General features: G+C 40.8%; 1 protein-coding gene and 1 non-coding gene across 4 annotated transcripts; one reads left to right on the forward strand and one right to left on the reverse strand.

The window, feature by feature from the left end:
• Positions 1-7,614: 7,614 nt before the first annotated feature.
• Znf774 (zinc finger protein 774) lies at positions 7,615-20,065 on the reverse strand. 3 transcript variants are annotated; one of them, XM_046438852.2, is made up of 4 exons: positions 19,926-20,065; positions 17,219-17,341; positions 13,652-13,758; positions 7,615-13,117 (listed from the first exon to the last, which is right to left on the reverse strand). In XM_046438852.2, the coding sequence occupies exons 2-4, from the start codon at positions 17,323-17,325 to the stop codon at positions 11,877-11,879; spliced, it is 1,455 nt and encodes a 484-aa protein (XP_046294808.1). In that variant the 5' UTR covers positions 17,326-17,341; positions 19,926-20,065; the 3' UTR covers positions 7,615-11,876. The 3 variants fall into 3 exon arrangements, with proteins under 3 accessions (XP_046294808.1, XP_046294813.1, XP_058433392.1); XM_046438857.2 differs by lacking the exon at positions 17,219-17,341; XM_058577409.1 differs by lacking the exon at positions 19,926-20,065 and having other exon boundaries at positions 17,219-18,923.
• On the forward strand, positions 14,948-15,051 carry LOC124089529 (U6 spliceosomal RNA). Its single transcript, XR_006850775.1, has one exon. It is a non-coding gene; the product is annotated as a U6 spliceosomal RNA (small nuclear RNA).
• Positions 20,066-20,716: the final 651 nt, after the last annotated feature.

A 20,716-nucleotide genomic window follows, 5' to 3' on the forward strand; every position in this document is an offset into this window, starting at 1 on the left:
TTTTGTGTGGGTGTGTGCTCATGTGATTGTGCCCTCTCTCTGCCTAGCTCCCTTCTCTCCAGCCTTCTCAAAGAGCGGAAACCAAACAACAATCCAAAAGTTCAAGTGGAACCTCTTTGGAAAAATGCCCCATCCTTGGTAGAGGATGGAACCTCCTCTTTCCTCAGGGACCAGATTGCTGGGTGAAGAATGGGTGAACACTTGGGGTGAGAGGGGTTGTAAATACCTTTCCTCTTGTTACTTCTCACTCTCTCTAGGATTGGAATTTGGATGACAACTGATATCCCTGTGGAGTGCCACTTTCCTATAGGTTCCTCCAGGTATAGAGTAAAGAAAAAATCTTACTGGGTCTCTCTCAGGAGATTATAGACAACTGGGGACATTTCTGCTACCACTAATATTGCCAGAACAAGGCAATGTAGAATACTGCAAGACTTTGTTCACCATTGAGATATGTAAAGACCAACACACACAGACACACACACACACACACACACACAAAGACAGGGGAGGCCTGGGGACAAAACACACCTATACAACAACATTCCTTCTTAAGACTCCAGTCAGTTTTCTTGGCACAGTGGTGCGTGCTGATAATCCCAGAGACTCTGGAGGCTGAGGCAGGAGCATCACAAATTTGAGGCCAACCTGGACAATTTTTAAAAAAAATTTTATTTTATTTATTTTTTAATATTTATTTTTTTAGTTGTAGGTGAACACAATACCTTTATTTTATTTATTTATTTTTTTTACGTGGTCTGAGAATTGAACCCAGTGCCTCAGGCATGCTACCAACCTGGGCAATTTAGTGAGATCCTGTCCCAACATAAAAAATAAAAAGGGCTGGGGACATATATTTATCAGAGGTTGAGTGGCCCTGGATTCAATCCTCAGTTCTACAAAATAAGAAGACTCCAGTTAACTGACATATGTCCAGTCTGATAGGAAAATGGCCAGGTTGTAACTGACTTCTCACAGTACAGAACTCTGGAGAAATACAACATGGGGTTAGATCTGTATTCATATATTTTCTGTCTATGCTTCTGACTCTAAAGAGTGAGGACAGGCCTCATTAGGGCCTAGATTCAAGGATTAGGTGCTGAAGGTAGCATGCTTCAAGTTACCTTTTTTTTTTTTTTTTTTTTTTTTTTTAAAGCTAGAGAGAGAGAGGGAGGGAGAGAGCGAGAGAGAGAGAGAATTTTTTTTTTTTAATATTTATTTTTTAGTTTTCGGCGGACACAACATCTTTGTTTGTATGTGGTGCTGAGGATCGAACCCGGGCCGCACGCATGCCAGGCGAGCGCGCTACCGCTTGAGCCACATCCCCAGCCCTTCAAGTTACCTTAATTAAGCCCAGATTAAATGACAGATTCTGGGGCTGGGGATGTGCCTCAAGCGGTAGTGCGCTCGCCTGGCATGTGTGCAGCCCCGGTTCGATCCTCAGCACCATATACAAACAAAGATGTTGTGTCCCCCGAAAACTAAAACATAAATACTAAAAATTCTCTCTCTCTCTCTCTCTCTCTCTTTCGCTCTCTCTCTTTAAAAAAAAAAAAAGATTCAGTGCAAAAGCCCTGCTCAGTAAAAAAGCAAGTTTCTGGTTTCAGCATCTTTCTTTCTTTCTCCCCCCCCCCCACCACAGATTGAACTCAGGGGCACTCAACCACTGAGCCACACCCCCAGCCTTATTTTTGTACTTTATTTAGAGACAGGGTCTCACTGAGTTGCTTAGCAACTTGCCATTGCTGAGGCTGGCTTTGAACTTGCAATCCTCCTGTCTCAGCCTTCAAAACCTCTGGGATTACAGGCATAAGCCACCATACCTGGCTCAGCATCTTTCTTTTTAAAATCTTTTTATTATCTTGGTTTTATAAATTGAACCAAACCCAGGGGGCATTCTACAACTGAACTACATCCTCAGTCATTATTATTATTATTATTTTAAAACCTGGGAACATTGAGTCATAACCCCAGCTCTTTTTATTTTTTTTTTATTTTGAGACAAGTTCTGTCTAAATTGCTGAGGCTGATCTCAAACTTGTGGTCCTCTTGTCTCTGGGATTACAGGTTAACACCACCATTTTTTATTAAATTTTAAATTTAAAAGATCGGGGAGGGGGACTGGTGCTCAATGATAGAGCGCTTGTCTCACATATGCAAGGCCTGGGTTCCATCCTCAGTATTTCAAAGAGAAAAAAAGAAGGGCTGGGGACATAGCTCAGTTGGTAGAGTGCTTGCCTTGCATGCTCAAGGCCCTGGGTTTGATCCTCAGCACCACCAAAAAAAAAAAAGAGTGGATAATAGCTCATAGTAGTTCAGCAGGAGTAATTGAAGTAAGAAGTCCTTCTAGAGACAAGAAACTGTACTCTAGACAGCAGGCTGTGTTCAGGGAACAAAGTGTCATCATCTGCTTGGTGGAATAAAGAGATTTTTTAAATTTTATTTTTGACATAAGAGTGGCAACTTCCACTTGAACAGCATCCTGTACTTTATAAAACATTTTCATACATGCCAGATCATTTAATTATCAACATGGGGGCTGGGGATGTGGCTCAAGCGGTAGCGCGCTCGCCTGGCATGCGTGTGGCCCGGGTTCGATCCTCAGCACCACATACAAAGATGTTGCGTCCGCCAAATAAATAAATAATTAAAAAAAAATTATCAACGTGAAGGACCAGCATCCTCATTTTATAGATGAGAAAATAGGCTCAGAAAGATTAGATAATATATTTATGTATATTGCTGGAAGAGAAAAAAGTTTAAAAGGATATGCAACAAATAATAGTGGTTATATAGAATGAGAGATACAGGTGATTTTACTCTTTTGTTTGTTGACTTAACTGTAGTTTCTGATAGTTCTATAAATGTAGAAGCTTAGGAAGTAAGAAATTTGAAAAAAAAATAAAGGTGGGAGGAGGAAGATAACAGGAAAAATGTAAACAACTTCCTCAAAATCAAATGGTCAAGTTTTTATTTTTATTTTTTTTTTGAGAGAGAGAGAGAGAGAGAGAATTTTTTAGTTTTCGGCGGACACAACATCTTTATTTGTATGTGGTGCTGAGGATCGAACGCAGTGACACGCACATGCCAGGCAAGTGCGCTACCGCTTGAGCCACATCCCCAGCGCCAAGTTTTTATTTTCCATCCTGCTCTGAGGACACACATAGTTAACGACAGAATACAAGAAAGTAGCTAAAGTAAGAACAAATTTCAAAAGTAATCACATCACAAGCAATCGAAGATATGCAAATTAAAACAATACACAAGAATCATCAATTATGTTAACAATACTGTTTCTCAAAGATGAGGGTGTGGTGAAATTGGTAGTCATTTACTGCTGATAACATTGTAAATTGGTACAATTCACTTAGAAAATGATTTGGCATCAAGTAAGTAGAACTGTAAAAATGTTCACACCCTGTGGAAATAATCTAAAATGTGGAAGCATTTTTTTTCTGGAGGAAAATAAACATGTTTATATGAACATTATTAATGTAGCAGGGCATCCTCCATTCAGACAGCAGGTCCTAGTTTGGCTATTTATGGATGGGAGGGCCTGTAACCTTTTGAACATTTAATTTGCACTGTTACACATAAGTGGGTATGGCAGTGTAGTTAGTTCAGTGGTAGGGCACTTGCCTGGCATGCAAGCCCTGGGTTCAGTTACCAGCATCATATACACAAAAAGATATATACAAGGGGAGGGGATTTTGAAATTTTGTCTGAAAGGAAAATAAGAAGGTGTGTGTATAATCGAGAGAATGAAGGGTACTGGCCTAGTGTCTGTTGAGGGTTCAGACACTTTAGATTGTCTTTTTTTCACTATAACTCAACTTCATGAGATTTAAGAGGGAAAGATGAGTCTTTACAAGAACATCATTTTCTTGGGTTTTTTTTTTGTGTGTGTGTGTGTGTGCATGTGTATGTGTGTTTTGGTGTTAGGAATAGAACCCAGGGCACTTAACCACTGAGCCACACCCCCCTCCCTTTTTTGTATTTTATTTAGAGACAGGGTCTCACTGAGATGCTTAGGGCCTCGATATATTGCTGAGGCTGGCTTTGAACAGATGATCTTCCTGCCTCAGGCTCCTGAGCCACTGGGATTACAGGCTTACAACACCTCACCTGTGTGTGTTTTCTTGTGAAATAAGAAAAGATATAGAAGTTATACACATTAATTAAAAGGATTTTTCCCTTTTTTTTTTTTTTTTTGTGGTACTAGGGATTGAACTCAGGGGTGCTCTAACCATTGAGCTATAACCTTAGTTCTTTTTATTTTTTTTATTTTGAGAGAGGGTCTTGCTAAGTTACCCAGCCTGTCCTGGAACTTGAAATCCTCTTATTTCAGAATCCCAAGTAGCTGGGATTATAGGTGTGTGCCACCATACCCAGCAAACATGATTTTTGATGTTTATCTGTAGTGGTACATGTAACTAGAGTTTGTTTATTTTCCAGTTGTATAGTATTCCACTATCTGAATGACCATATTTGAATAAGCACCCCAGGTAAGACTGATGAAGGTGGTGGTTGTTTCACATTTTGATAATTAATGTCTTAGAGAATAAAGTCTAATCTCTTAACTCTCTGTCTCCTAACTCCCTAAGCCTTTTAATTTTAAACTGCTTCTCTACCTTTTCCAAAACCATTTGGTTATCTATCTTCATCTAGATAATTTTTATTCTTCAATTCTCCCATTAAATGGTAAACTCCTTCAAGGCAGATTATCATCTTTCTCATTGTTGACATTGACATTTACAGAGATACTGTACAAAGAGTTTTATGTGTATTATCTTATTAATCCTCACCCAGCCCTATGAAGAAGGCACTATGATTGTCCTCATTTTACAGGTAAGGAAATAGCAGTCAGAGAGAGTAAGTAACTTGCCCAAAGTTAAACAACTTTTAAATGTGGACCTCTTTATCTTACACATTTTTGTACCTCTGGGATTTGGTATGTGGAAGGCACTTCTTATACATTTGTTGAGCTGAACTGAAAGGAAAAGCCAGGAGACCAAATGGAAAATTGTGGAGTTCAGATGATGGCAGTGGGAATGGAAAAGAAGAGCTGGAGGCAAGACGTGGCATGCCAAACTGTTACAGAGCTGGAATCCAGGGAGAGGGACTAGAGGAGGGACAAGAAAGAGACAAGACCTTTGCATTCTTTTGCTTTGAGCACTTCTGTCTTTTTTGGAAATCTTTACAAGAACAAGGTGCTTTTGCAATTTAAAAGTGTGTGTGTAGAGGAGGACAGACAGCAGAGGCAGAGACTATGTGACTTGGTACCAACAAAAAATAGGAAATGAGGGAGAAGAATCTCAAGTTGACCAGCAATTTCTGGGAAGGCTATGTAGAAGAGTATAGAATCATTTGAAGAAAAACATCATAGGATGCTTTGGGAAGAGATATTGACTGTAATTTGGATATTCTGAGCTTGTGAATTGGTGGGTCCTCCTTATCTACCAAGTAGCTGAACTTATAGGTCTGAAGTTATAGAAAGAGGTTGGACCAGGCTCCTGTTCTGAGAGATGATAGTCGAAGATACAAGACTAGCATGCAAGCCAGGAGTGGTGGTACTTGTCTGTAATCCCAGACATATGGGAAGCTGAGGCAGGAGGATTGCAAGTTAGAGGCTAGCCTGGGCAATTTAGTGAGACCTGTCTCAAAATAAAAAAATAACAAAGGGGGCCTAGGATTGTGGCTCAATGGTAGAGCAATTGCTTAGCTCGTGTGAGGCACTGGGTTTAAAAAAAAAAGAATAAAAAAATAAAGGTATCATGTCCATGTACAACTAAATAATATTTTAAAAAAACAAAAAATAAAAAGGGTTTAGTGTGTAGCTCAGTGACCTAGCATCCCTGTCCCTGGATTTAATCCCCAATACCGAAGAAGAAAAAAGTACCTAAAAACAATAGCTCTGAGAATAAGTATGTGTGAGTACAAGTTTGACAAAAGGGAAAGGAAAGGAATATGAAGATAGGGTCTAGGAAGAATGCATGTGAGGTGAGAAGATAGTTTAACAATCTCACCATGGTGATTTGTGATAATGACCTCTTGTAGGAGACTCGCTATGTGGCACTGTGCAAACCCCTCTTCATCACAGACTGTCTCAAGTCTTCAGCTTTCTTCTCTGTACTATGACCCTGATGTAGCAGCCAAGTCATCCTTTTATGAAAAACCATTAGTGATGACATCTCATTCCCCAGAGAGTAAGATCCAAACTCCTCAGTTTGGCTATTTAGAGACTTGTTGGTGTGACTCTTCACATCTTCACCTCACTGTGCTGCCTATGAGCGTGTATTCATTCATTCATTCATTTTTTTTTTTTTTAGTACCGGGGATTGAACTCGGGGTCACTTGACCATTGAGCCTCATCCCCAGCCCTTTTTTTTTTTTGCATTTTATTTAGAGATAGGGTCTCACTGAGTTGTTTAGCACCTCACTTTTGCTGAGGCTGGCTTTGAACTCAGCCTCCTGAGCTGCTGAGATCCAATAAGTTTTTATTGAGCACTTACCATGAAAGAATGTGTTATGATTTGGATATGAGTAACCCCCACAGAACACCTGTTAATGCAGGAATATTCAGAGGCAAAGTGATTCGATTATAAAAGCTGTAACTTAATCAGTCTTTAGTTCAAATGAATTGATTGGGTGGTAACTATAGGGAGATGTGGGTGGTTGGGAGAAGTGGGTCACTGGGGATGTGCCCTGAAAGGGTGCCTCTTCCCTGCAGCCCCTTCCCTACCTTGCTTTGTTTCTTGACCCCACCACAAGTTGAGCAGCGCTCCTCTGCTGGGCCCTTCCCCCATGATGTGCTGCCTCACTTTGGGCCCAGAGCAGTGGACTCAGCCCTCTATGGACTTAGAACTCTGAAATCACAAGCCCCAAATAAGCTTTTCCTCTTCTAAGTTGTTCTTGTTGGGTATTTTGGTCACAGTGATGAAAAAAAGAGAATGGAAACAAGAGAAATGCTCCTTCCTGTCATGGAATTTACCAAAATAAAATAAATTATCTGGCAGGTACTAAGAACTTTGGTGAAAATAAAAAAGGAAAATGTGGTAGAGAGTGACTGTTGGGGGAGGAAACCTAATTTAGACAGGATCATAAGGGAAAGTGTTGGTAAGGAGTTGTGTTTAGGCTGAAACCTGGTTGGAAAAAAAAGAAGCCTCTACAAAGATCTGGGCAAAGAACATTCTGGGCAGAGAGAACAGTTAGTACCAAGGCTCTGTGGGTGCACACAACCTTGGCATGACTTAAGAACAGAGAATGCAAGTGTGCTGAGGCATAGCAAGGGAGAGGAAGGCGACATCAGAAGAATTTGAAAGGGGAAGAGTCCAAATGACAGGGGCTTCATAGACCTGGATAAGAGTTTGGGTCTTTATCTTAAAAGCAATGGGAAGGTGCTGATGTTAAGCAGATAGGTGATATGATTAGAGTTAGGATTTTCTGGCTTATGTAAGAGGAAATTTGAGCAAAAATAAAATTGAGATAAGTTAGTAGGCTGCTGCAAGAGTTCAGGTAAGAGACGTGGGTGGTTCATTGTGGGAGAGTGGCAGTGGAGATGGAAAGGTTTGATAATATGCTTGAGAGGAATCTAAGAGGTAAAACTGAGAGTGCTATGCAGTGACTTAGAATTTGTAGAGAGGACACAGGGAACATATGCAAGAAGCTGATTGTCCAGTCATAAGGATAGGAACTAGGAAAAATATTGAAAGACAGTAACCTCCACTCCCACCAATAGCATTTAATAGTTCCTGTTTGAAGTTGAGCATGGTGGTGCACTCAGAAGCTCAGGAGCCTGAGGCAGGAAGATCACAAGTTCAAAGCAACTTGGAGAGGCCCTAAGCAACTTAGGGTGACCCTGTCTCAAAATAGAAAATAAAAACAGGGAGGGGGATGTGGCTCAGTGGTGAGCATCCCTGAGTTCAATACCTGGTATAATAAATAAATAAAATAATAATAGTAGTAGTAGTAATAATAACTCCTGCTTGGGTTGGAGATAGAGCTCAGTAGTAGAACTCTTGCATAGTATGTGAAAGGTGCTGGATTCAATTCCTAGCACTGCCAAAAAAAAAAAAAAAATCTCTGTATTGGGAGTGGCACAGAGAGGACAGAGGAAGGTGGGTGGCAGGTTCATAAGTAAGTCACACATTACCACTCAAGAGCTCACATCTCACAGCATAAGTGCATCAGTAGATGTGCAATACAAAAAACAAACTCTTAGGAATAAGACTCAATATATGTGACAACCCATTAAGCTCTGTCTGCAAAATACTGTTACGAAGTAGGAATAGGAGAGGCTAAAGGCTAGGTTGAAGTGGCGTTTAGTTGGGAAGGAATATGCCAACTCTACTGGCAGAAATAAATTTTTACCTTTCCTCTGAGAATATGGGGGCAAGCCAAGGAGCAGGAGAGGAACCAGAGATTCAGCCTACCTACTTCTGTCCTCTCTAAACATGAAAATTCACACATGGAAGAGCCTGCTCCCAACATGTGACACCAGTAGGATCTAATTTGTAAAGTTTAAGAGCCAGAAGATATCAGATATCTGGTATAACAAATACACTAAAGCCTAGAGTGATTAACTGACCTGAAAAGAATTGGCTAGTAAATAACTGCACCAAAACTAGAAGCTGGATTGGACCCAAGGGTGCTCTACCACTGAGCTATATCCCCAACCCTTTTATTTTTTATTTTGAGACAAGGTCTCCCTAAGTCACTGAGGCTGGCCTTCTGAGTCACAGGGTTTACAGGCCATTATATCTAGCTAGAAGTTGGATCTTCTGATCCCTGGTTCTGTGATGCTCCCAGATCCTGCCAAAAATCTAGGGTCACTCACATAAAAAAAAAAAAAATGCACAAATCAGGTTCCTAACTGGGTTTGTGGTTATGAGTCTTTGTGGTAATGTCTTGTTTCTCTTAAATTCCTCTAACAGGCTCCCTCTTGTGGGACATCCTTCCAGGACATCTTATATCAATCCACTGCAAATTCTCAAAATGGCTCTTCTGAGGGACATTCAATTCTGTGCTTTCTCATTCTAGCCTCTGGCCAAAACATTTCCATTTCTGGAGAGATGAAGCCCCTGAATCTCATGTAAATCACCCCTTACCTCTGCTTGCTGGGCTCCTCTTTTACCTTCTCATTTGATTTTTACAAATGTTGTTCTTTTATACATACCGATGGCATTTGATTTAGAACAACACTTGGATAGGCAAAATAAATGAAGATGGCATATTCTCAATTTACAAAAAAATGGGATGTAAAATCATTCCTAAGTAATAGGGATGTAGTTTTTCTCTCCTGATTCTGGCCAGGAAAGTATTAAGAAATATTAATTGGCAAGCTAGAGATTCCATCCCTAAGAAATCACTCTTTAGCACAATGTTTTATGAGGGACCTAGACAAACTAGAAGGAAGTACGGGAGGAAAATTATTATGAGATTTATGCATTTAGAAATTTCCCATCAGACAGGGTCTGTCAATGGAAAGGGGCTTAGAGATGTGGGTCATGGAGGCCAAAATTTAGATGGCAATATTAAAAAAGTCAGAGAGTTCTAATCAGGCAGCTACTTTTTTATTTTTAAACTGGGGATTGAAGTGGCCCTTTACCACTGTGCTAAGCCCCTAGTCCCCGCTTTTTTTTTTTTATTTTGAGATAGGATCTCACTAAGTTACTGATCACCTCACTAAGTCACTAAGGCTGACCTTGAATTTTCAATCCTTCTGCCTCAGCCTCCCAAGTCACTGTGCCTGGTTAATCAGGCAATTATTGTGCTATTCCTATGCAAACTATATTTCAAAGGAACCACATAGTAGATAAAGGAGAGTGGTCTTTATAGAAATATTCCAGCTAATAAATGAAGAAGAAATGATTGGAATAAAATGTTACCATTTGGCAACCCCAAATAAAATAAGGGATTACCAATGGCTACTAACATCATAAGAAGAGAGAAAAGAAGGAGGGTGTGGTGGCACACACCTATAATCCCAGTGATTTAGAGGCAGGAGGATTGCAAATTTAAGGCCAGCCTCAGCAATGTAGCAAGACCCTGTCTCAAAATAAAAAATAAGAAGTACTCAGTGGTAGAGCAACCAAGGACTCAATCCCCATTATCAAAACAAAGGGCCCCACACCACCAAAAAAAAAAAAAAGCGATGAGCACTCAGTTCCCTCCTTAGCTCATTGCACCCTTAGCCCTCCATTCTTATTCCATCAGAATCAAAGACCCCAGCCTAGGATCCTGTAAAGCTCCCTCAGAATTGGACTACATCCCTCAGTCATTTCTAAATCCACAGTGCTTAATGGATGGAATATGATTCCTCCAGTTCTGTGTCCCAGAGGCACTAACAAATCCTAGACCTGGTCTGGTCCATGTTGTTGAAGAGAAAGAACCGCAGATTGGAAACCTAGTCACCAGGAACCAGATCTGGCTCTTTTATAACCATGTGAACTAATGAGTCATGTCATTTACCATTTTTGCACCTTAGTTTTCCAATAGATTAAAAAAAAAAGTTCCTCATTATAAGACTGAGGGACACCTAGAGACATAGCCAGAATTTCCTGGGAAAAAAAAAAAGACATTAGTAATAGTAGTTTAACAAGAAACTCTAGAGACATTACATTTATAATTCAACAACAAAATGTGTGTGTGTGTGTGTGCACGAACCCGCATGTATTTCAGATAAATAAAACCTTGGGCGGAAGGTAAGTTAAGTATCACTCAGGCTTGAGAGGAGATAAAAGTCTAGCAAATTTAAGGGCCAGGGCTAGGACTCAAACACTTTACCTTCTCAATGAAGTCAGTGTTCTTTCCAATAACCTGACTTCCCTTGATTTATTTCAATTAAATATAGGAATGTTCTAGTGCATAAAATGAATGGCCCTACAAGGGTCAGAGAGTTGCATTAACTTAAAAGTAAAGGGACACAATGACCCAGCAAATTAGAAAACAAGATTGCTTCCTTTAGCTAAATGCCAGGAAGGATTCCTGTAATATCATTTGACATTTTCAGCAATTTTGCTTCCACAGTTTTACAGTCTTCCTCCAGGTCCTTCTGGCTTGTTCATCATTTTCTATGCCTCAAATGACAGCAAACCTATAGTGGAAAAACCTCACACACTGTCCTACAAAGAGATCTGAGATTCTTTTAGCCTCTAAGTCACAAAACCACAAACATCCTCTATGGTAATTCTGCCTTGTCATGGTGATGAGACATCTGGTGACTAAAGCCTGTATAGCACTAGTAAGAGAGAGTTTCCATTTTATTAAATTTAGGTGTTCAGACCCCAGACCTTGTAAGTTCTGAACTAGAGTGGCTTGAATTATAAATTTCTTATTGAGTTATAGACTGTATTATATATATTATATTATATTATATTATATTGAATATCTTTTAAGGCCCAGACACTGCTTTTAAGGACTTTATATAAGAACTCAAAAAATATTTTTTTTGTTTTTGTTTTTGTTTTTTTAGCAGTGCTGGGGATCAAATTCAGAGGCCTCATAGACAGACTATACCCACAGCCCAAGACCTCAAATATTAATCATCGAGCACCTACTTTGTGCCAGGCACTGTACCAGATGGTTTACATGAGATCTCTAGGCCACATTCCTTTCACCTCTAGTAACCAGACATTAATCATTTAAACACATATTTCCCTAAGGGTGAGTTACATACACTGAAGTAATGTCTTTTGTGTTCAGAACATTATTTGGACCCTATAAGTTCATCCTCTTCATTGTAACACAGAAAAGAAAGAGAACAGATTAGGGTCTGACTTGAGTCACCAATGCCCAGGTTTTCTCTATTTGGGGTATCTGAAGACAGTAGCAATGGAAATTTGAAAAGTAATAGCAGAACCACTAAAGACCATTTCCTAAATCAAATGGGTGTTTTGATGGCATAAGAGATGAGCTTTCTGCCGGAAGCTCTTATCACATTTACTACAGTGAAATGGTTTTTCTCCTGTATGTGTTCTCTGGTGCGTGAGAAAATGGGAACGCTGGTTGAAGGTCTTGCCACATTCGGGACAGGGGTAGGGTCTGTCTCCTATGTGAATGCGTTGGTGGGTAGTGAAATGGGAGCTCTGATTGAAGCTCTTTCCACACTCGCCACATTTGTAGGGTCTTTCTCCTGTGTGGATTCGTTGGTGCTTAATGAGGGCAGAGCTATCAGCAAATCCCTTCCCACAGTCTTTGCACTTAAAAGGTCTCTCACCGGTATGTGTCCTCTGGTGTGTAACCAGATGGGAACTCTGACTGAAACTTTTGTGGCACTCAGGACAACTGAAAGGCCTTTCTCCTGAGTGAGTACTCATGTGTGCTACAAAATGAGAACTGTCTCTGAAGCCCTTCCTACACTCTGGGCATTTAAAAGGCCGTTCTCCTGTGTGGGTTCGTTGGTGCTTAATCAAATCTGAGCTCTGGCTAAAACTGTCCCCACAGTCGTTACACCTGTAAGGCTTCACGCCTGTGTGAATCCTCTGGTGGGTGATGAAATTTGAGCTTCGACTGAAGCTTTTATGACATTCGAGGCACGTGTAGGGCTTTTCTCCTGTGTGGGTTCTTTGGTGCATTGTGAGGTGTGGCTTCCGTCCAAAAGTCTTCCCACACTCTGGGCACCCATAAGGTCTCTCCCCTGTGTGGGTTCTCTGATGTTTGATGAGAGTTGAGCTGTCGCTGAATTTTTTCTCACACTTGCTGCATTGGTAGGGCTTCTCTCCTGTGTGTGTTCTGCGATGAGTGACGAGGTCTGAGCTCTGTTTGAAGCCTTTCCCACACTCGATGCATTTATAAGGTCTCTCACCAGTATGGGTTCTTAGGTGTCTTATGAGATAAGAACTCTGGTTAAAGCTTTTCCCACATTCTGCACACATAGGCTTCTTTCCTACATATCCACGCAGGAACTTGTTTAAATCCCTGGCCTGTGCAAAGGGCTCCTGCTGGCCCTCTCCTGGAAGCATTCTATGTTGCTCTCCTACTTCAAGGGCCCTGTCCCAGTTTCCTCCCCAATTAGGAACATGAGAAATATTTTTATTGGTCCTTTCTGAGGATGTTCCACATTGTTCTGTTGTTTCAGAAATGTCCTGACTGAGTTTTGCCACCTGATGGTCAAAGTCTGAAAAATTAATGGAAATAACACAGAATAAAGTTATCAGTTGTAAGAAAAGAACATAAAAAATCAGTTAAGAATGATTAAAATTACAGTAGCAGTAGGCTACACTTAATTTGATCACTCTGCTTGTTATTTTATTTGCAAAGTTTGTTGAGGACTAAGTGCGGCTCAGGGTAAGGTGCTTGCCTACCATGCATGAGGCCCTGCATTCAATTCCTTGCAATGGAGAAAAAAAGGTATACCATATATTGTCAAAATTGGGCAACTTCCTTTAAAGATGTTATAGTATAGATAAAGTGAAATGCTTACTCAAAATGAAGTCAATTTCTGACTGACTGCCCAAGAAATCAAATGTAAACTTTGCTAATAAAAACAAAAGGCTAGGGCAAGAGTTTAATACTCCTGTGACTTAGGTTATTATATATTTTTGCATTTTTTTTCCTGGAAAAAAAAAGTCAGGGAAGCAGTCAAAATTTTTCATCTAAAGAAGAGCTAAAATTCTAGATTTCCTCCTACTAGGTAGCACTAACGTCTCACCTGTGTGACTTTTCCTTAGGATTGTCATTGTTTCAAAGTTTTGTAGTGGTAGAACCCATGGTGCTTCTTTCTGCTCCAGCTGGGAGATTACACTTGGTCTAGAAATCCTACACAGGAAGATGAATGAACATAGGATGTGAATATGAGCCAAGCATACAAGGCCTGACCAGACACCAAGCTCTCTACTTTCCCTAGGTAAAGAACATAAGTGGACTGTTAATGTGTGTTTGGGCTCATTAAAAGGGCAACCAGAGTGTGGGGCACATGCCTGGAATCCCAGTGACTCGGGAGGCTGAGGCAGGAGGATGACAAGTTTGAGGCCAGCCTCAGCAACTTAGTGAGACCCTGTCTCAAAATAAAAATTAAAAAGTGCTCAATGTATAGCACTTCTAGGTTCAATCCCCAGTAATGGGGGAAAAAAAAGCAACCAGGTGAAGTGCTAATAGAGAATGGTTGCTACAGGAGGCTAAAGGGGAAAAAGCTTTTTTCCTCTGATTAAAAACAAAAACAAAAACATGGGGCTGGGTAACTAGTGGTCGAGCACTTGCTTAGCATGCACAAGGTTCTGGATTCGATTCCCAGCCCTGGGAAAGCACATGCATGCATGCGCGCGTGCACACACACACACACACACACACACTCACTCACTCACACATTCACACAAGCCAGACTTGGATGATAGACACTCTGGAATAAGCACCATAATTCATTTCTGAAGACACAAGGTTAAACCAATGTAGAACGATAAACTCATCAGAAACAAAGCTGCCATAATCTAACCATTAAAAAGAATCAAGGGAGTTAACAATAATGTTTGGCTTTACAATTTTCCCAGAAAGGCGGCTGTTGATACAGCCATGAGAAAAAGACAAAAACTTGTTAAGGGGGGAAAAAAAATGGACAAAGAATGTGAATAGGGGGCTATAGTTGTAGCTCAGTGGTGGAGCACTTGCCTGGCATATATGAGGCCCTGGGTTTGAGCCAGCACCGCATATAAATAAATAAATTAAATACAGGTCCATTGGCAACTAAAAAAAAAAGAATGTGAAGAGGCAATTGGACGAAAGAAAAAAAGCAGCCTATAAATGTATGACAAACCCTTAACTTTACCATTGACAGAAAAAATTCAAATTAGAACAATGATCTACTTAGGTAATACAGTATAGAGGTAAAGAATACAAACTCAAGAGTCATATGCCTGAATATGAATGTTAACCCTGCCATTTACAAGCTGGTGACCTCGGAAATGCTATTTAAACTCTGTGTCTCAGTGTCTTCATCAATAAAATAGGGTTAGTGCTCACTTCAGCAGCACCTATACAAAAATTGGAATGATACAGAGATTAGCAAGGCCCCTTCCCAAGAATGACATGCAAATTTATGATGTGTTCCATATTTTTAAATAAATAAATTAAATATGAGCTGGATATAGTGACACATGCCTTTAATCCCAGCAACTATGGAGAAGGAGGAGGCAGGAGGACTGCAAGTTCAAGGCCAGCCTCAGCAATTTAGCCAGGCCCTAAGCAATTTAGCAAGATCCCCCCCCCCAAAAAAAAAAAAAAAAAAAGATAATAAGGTCTACATTAGAGGATTTTTCTTGAGGATTAAGTTTAACTCTTTAAAACACCCTATCATTGTTATTTTACCCCAACTCTTAAATTAGAATATTCACTCTCATAGATAAAATAGAAAGAAATGAACATTTTAATTTACTGCCATGGTAATATATAATTGATTCAATCTTCTTGTAAGGAACTTGGCAAACTACCAAATACCTTAAATACCTTAGAAATGTATCCACTCTCGGGCTGGGGTTGTGACTCAGTGGTAGAACACTGTGTGAGGCACTGGGTTCGATCCTCAGCACCACATAAAAGTAAATAAAAATAAAGGTATTGTGTTCATTTACAACTAAAATAATTTAACAAAATGTGAAGTGGTTATGTTAAGTAATGTACAGAAAGATATTATTACCAAAATATACATTCACAATATAGGCACAATTGAATGTACAGTATAATTCAAATATTCTTTTGTGGTTTTGGGGTTTTTTCCTTTCTCTCTCTCTCTCTCTCTCTCTTTTTTTTTTTTTTTGGTACTGGCAATGAACTTGGGGATGCTTTACCACTGAGCTACATCCCCAGCCCTTTTTATTTTTTATTTTGAGATATAGTCTTGCTAAACTCCTGGCTGACTTTGAACTTTTGATCCTCCTGCATCAGCCTCTAGAGTTGCTAGGAATACAAGCATGGGCCACCAAGCTCAGCTTTTATTTTTTTGATAAAGAGTCTCCCCTGTGTCTAAACTGCTCTTGAGCCATGATTCTCCTGTCTCAGCCTCTAGAGTAGCTGGAATTACAAGTATATGCCACCATCCTCATTTTTTATTTTGTTTTATAAATTTTATATATGCTTATAAAAAGGCTGGTAGGGAGCTAGGGATATAGCTCAGTTGGTAGAGTGCTTGCCACACATGCATAAGGCCCTGGGGTTCAATCCCCAGCACCACAAAAACAAACAAACAAATAAATAAATAAAAGCTGGTAGTTAGTAACTCACTAGTGATAGGATTAGGGGTGACTTCTGTTTTCATTTTGCCTGTCTTTTTCATCAGTGAGTATTAATTTTTTTACTGGGGATTGAATCCAAGGCCTTATGCATGCTATAAGCAAGAGCTCTATCAGTGACTTACTTCTCCAGTCCATTGGTATTTTAGAAAAAGCACTGGAAGTATTTTTTTTTGTTTAAGTGATAGGTAAAAACCCCATGGGGACAGTCCTCCCTTTTCCACAAAGACCTGGGTTGGATTTTTACCTCTGCCCCTTCTGAGTGTCAGTGTTCTTCACTAGAAAAAGAGAACAGTAGCATATCTATCAAAATATTATAGTGAGATAGTAAGAAAATGATAAATATCAAAGATATCTGTTGCCAAGCACAGTGGCCCATGCATGCAATCCTGGCTACTCAGGATGATGAGGTAGAAAGATTACAAGCTCAAGGCCAGCCTGAGCAATTTAGCAAGATCCTGTTTCAAAATTTTATTTTTTATTTATTTTTTTTTTAGGGCTGAGGATGTAGCTTAGTATAATGCTGGGTTCAATTCCCAGTATCGTTTAAAAAAAAACAACAAAAAAAACCCCCAAAAAACACAACCCTGAAAAACATAAAGTGCCATAAAAATATAAAAATAGAAGTCACTCTTAGTCTTTTTCTGCCAAGGAGCAACAATTAATTTCAGATATGTCTAGGAATCTAAGAAACCAGTGTCCCCAGATACCACTCAGACTTGGGCCCTTTCAAAATATCTAAATTTTAAATTTTGGTGGGCAAGGCAGTCCCGGGGATTGAACTCAGGGGCATTCAATCACCAAACCACATCTCCAGCCATATTTTGTATTTTATTTAGAGATAGGGTCTCACTGAGTTGCTTAGTACCTTGCTTATTGCTGAGGCTGACTTTGAACTGGCGATCCTCCTGCCTCAGCCTCCCAAGCTTCTGGGATTACAGGCATGCACCATTGCACCTGGCTTAAGTTTTAAAGCTTAAGGAGAGTAACATCCTTACCCTTTGAGAGCCCATTCTTCTAACTGTGCTGGGTGGCATCCCTGAAGAGAATTCTTTAAGCAGTGTCCAGGTAACCCACTCTTCCCTGAAGTCCCCAGCCACATCATTGAGGGTCATCAGTTCCTAAAGCAAGAAACCTCAATATGCATCAATAGCTCCCTAGATATTCTCACTATTGTCTGAAAACCAAAAGATGGACACTGTATACCCAAACCAAACAAAAAGCCCCTTGACTAGAACAGTCTTGAGGTAAATTCTGTCAATGACAGAAGAGTTGCCTTTCTTTCTTTCTCTTTCTTTCTTTCTTCCTTTTTTTGTACTGGCAATGGAACCCAGGGATGCTATACCAATGAGCTACATCCACAGACCTTTTTTTTGCGGGGGTGGGGGGGGGCGGTACTGGGGGTTGAACTCAGGGGGAACACTTAACCACTGAGCCATATCCCCAGCCCTATTTTATATTTTATTTAGAGATAGGGTCTCACTGAGTTGCTTAGCACCTCACTGTTGCTGATGCTGGCTTTGAACTTATGATCCTCTTGCCTCAGCCTCAAAAATCACTGGGATTACAGGTGTGGGCCACCATACCCAGCTCTTTTTATTTCATTTTGAGACAGGGTCTCTGGCTTCGATCTTGCAATCCTCCTGCCTCAGCCTCCTGAGTTGCTGGGATTACAGGTATGTGCTACTGAGCCTGGGGATTTCTTTTCTTATTATGTTTTCACATAATCCTTCACATAGCCAACTTTCCCATCACTAAGAGAGGTCTGGACCTCCCAGATACATCTACAAAACCCTCAATCTTTTTGATAGCTTAACTTTTTAAGGAACCTAGTGTTCATAATGGAAAAAGATAAAGGAGAGAGATTGCAAGTATAATTCAATTTCTGAAAAGCTTTCAGTTCTCTCCAACTACATTTTACTCAGCAAATTAGAAAATTGTGGCCTTTTCTTATTTTAGTTTGAGAACAGCAGACTCTTCTTGGCTTATAGATTTGGGATCAACCTCAAGGAAAAGACTATGCAGAATCCCAAGGGGAATTTTGCTGGGAACCATTCTATTTCAAGGTTTAATGGCTTCAAAAATGAGATGTAAAAATACATGGGCTAAAAAAAAATGGATAAGTTGTAAAATAAGTAAAACTCAATGGGGAGAAGCACAAAACACATCCCTTAATGCTGAAAACTGTCATAACATTGACAGCAGAATCATGAAAAGATTATTTTGAGGGAGAATGGTAGGAGTTATTACTGGATAAATCTGTAAATCCTTCAGTAATTAACATAGTGTAAGGCAGTAGGAGTTCCCCCTACCGCTTAAAGAGTTTTCAATAGAAACCCCAAGTCAGCCAGCTGGTGGACCATCCCCTACAAAGAATTCTGCATTTCAGTGGAAGAAAAACCAGACTGGAGTGAGGAGGTATTAGTCTTTCACATCTTTTTGTTTTGCTTTTGTTTTTTGGTCCCAGGGATTGAATCTTGGGGCACTGTACCTAAGCTACTCCCCCAGTCCTTTATTTTTTTATTTTTATTTTTTTAATATTTTAAAGTTGTGGGCTGAGGATGTGGCTCAAGTGGTATCATGCTCGCCTAGCATGGGTGAGGCACTGGGTTCGATTCTCAGCACCACATAAAAATAAAATAAAGATGTTGTGTCTACCTAAAACTAAAAAATAAATTTACAAAAATATTTTAAAGTTGTTGATGGACCTTTATTTTATTTATATGTGGTGCTGAGAATTGAACCCAGTGCCTTATGCGTGCCAGGCAAGCTTGCTACCACTGAACCACAACCCCAGCCCCAGTCCTTTATCTTTTATTTTGAGATAGGGTCTCCCAAAGATTCTGTGGCTGGCCTTAAACTTGCACTCCTCTTGCCTTAGTCTCCGAAGTGGCTGGGAATACAGGCATGAGCCACTGTGTCAGGCTCTTTAACATCTTTTGTTCCATTAAGCAAAGTACCTGCTTACTATTTGAATATACACCGTTTTAATAGAAATATTTAGGTATTTACAGACACTGCTATTGCTCATTTATATTTTTAAGGATCTAAACATTGTAGGAGTACACTTCATCTCTCTAACTTAAAACCTTATCAGAAATAATGTCATTAGGAAGTAAAATTTATAAGTTTTGACTACAGATTTTATTTCTACATTCATTACAAAACACATAACTGCAGAGCTCACTTGCAGTAGATAGTGTGATTGAAGGAGAGATCATTCTTAGCTATGTTTTTATAAAAAAAAAAAAAAAAAAACTGTTTCCCACCCAGTCTCCTTTCTCCTGTACAAGTGACCCCAAAGGCCTTGGAATGCTAAGGTGCTATGACTAAGTGCCATTGTGAGATGTGCGAGTTTCCTCCTGGGTTTATTAATAGGAACATGACCGCACCGGTGGGGCTGACACCCGTTCTTCCTCGCGGCGCTCCAGGCCTTAATCAGGGTGCAGCGGTCATAGGGTCACAGAGATAAGCTGAAACCCGGGGACCACCACTAAGGAGCAAGAAAATTGACTAAGATGATGCACTCTATACCGAGGGTGGTATAGAAACTGCATCTCCCCACAGCTCAGCAAGACCCGGGGCTCCTACAGGGCGAGAGCCTGGACCTGGCGTGGACAACGTCGGGTAGGCAGGCGAGCCCCCCTCCACGCCCCTCAGCAGCTGGTGAGGTGTAGCCTCAGACTCCCTCCCTGGATCACTCACCGCCCCAGGCCCAGCCGGGGATGGAGCAGGAAGCAGGAGTCCGCCGCCGAGCCGCACCCAGCCGGCAAAACTGAGCAGGTCCTTCCAGAACCTGACTGGGATTCGTGTCAGGGCTGTAAGGACACAGGTGGGACTCAGGGTTCGACAGCCAGCAGCCGGAAAACGCCGCCCCTGGCTCACTCCATTGGTTTCTCTGTTACCACAACTTGAAATTCTCCTGAGTTATTGGGCAATTAGCCGTCAATCATTGCAAAGCCTCCTGGGAAATGTAGTCCTTAACTAGCTCGCAAAGGATTCCGAGTTCTGTGGTGCCCAGTTCCAAGTGCTTGACAAGTACTAAACCCATTTCTCGAGCTACTGAACCACGGGAATCGCCTCTCCAGAGCCGAGGGCCAGATCTAAATGCTGTACCTCAGAGGAGGATCTAATGCGAAACTCCAGGTCTCACCGGACTACTGTGGAGCAGCCTGGTACCCTGGCGTTATCTCCCTGGCTCTTACACTTCGCCCCTACCAAGCAAGAACAGCTCATCGCTCTGCCTTTCTGCAGATCCTTTCTGCCACGAGTCCTTCGCCTCACTCTGGGCAGCTAGAAACTGCAGGGGCTGTGTGTTGCCGGCCGAGTTCCACACCAACTCGGACTAGGCATAAGAAACCCCCGAGACCCGCCGGGGAAAACCGTTTGTTAAGAAACAAACAAACAAACAACGAAAACAGACGTTCTGCTTCCTTCCATTAGCCTCATGCTTCCAGACATATTCCGTTTCCATTGATTCATACAACTATTAATAG

This window comes from Marmota monax, unplaced genomic scaffold (genome assembly GCF_021218885.2).
Source record: "Marmota monax isolate L192 unplaced genomic scaffold, Marmota_monax_Labrador192_F-V1.1 WCK01_AAM20220418_F8-fsc00005, whole genome shotgun sequence".
Taxonomy (NCBI): domain Eukaryota; kingdom Metazoa; phylum Chordata; class Mammalia; order Rodentia; family Sciuridae; genus Marmota; species Marmota monax.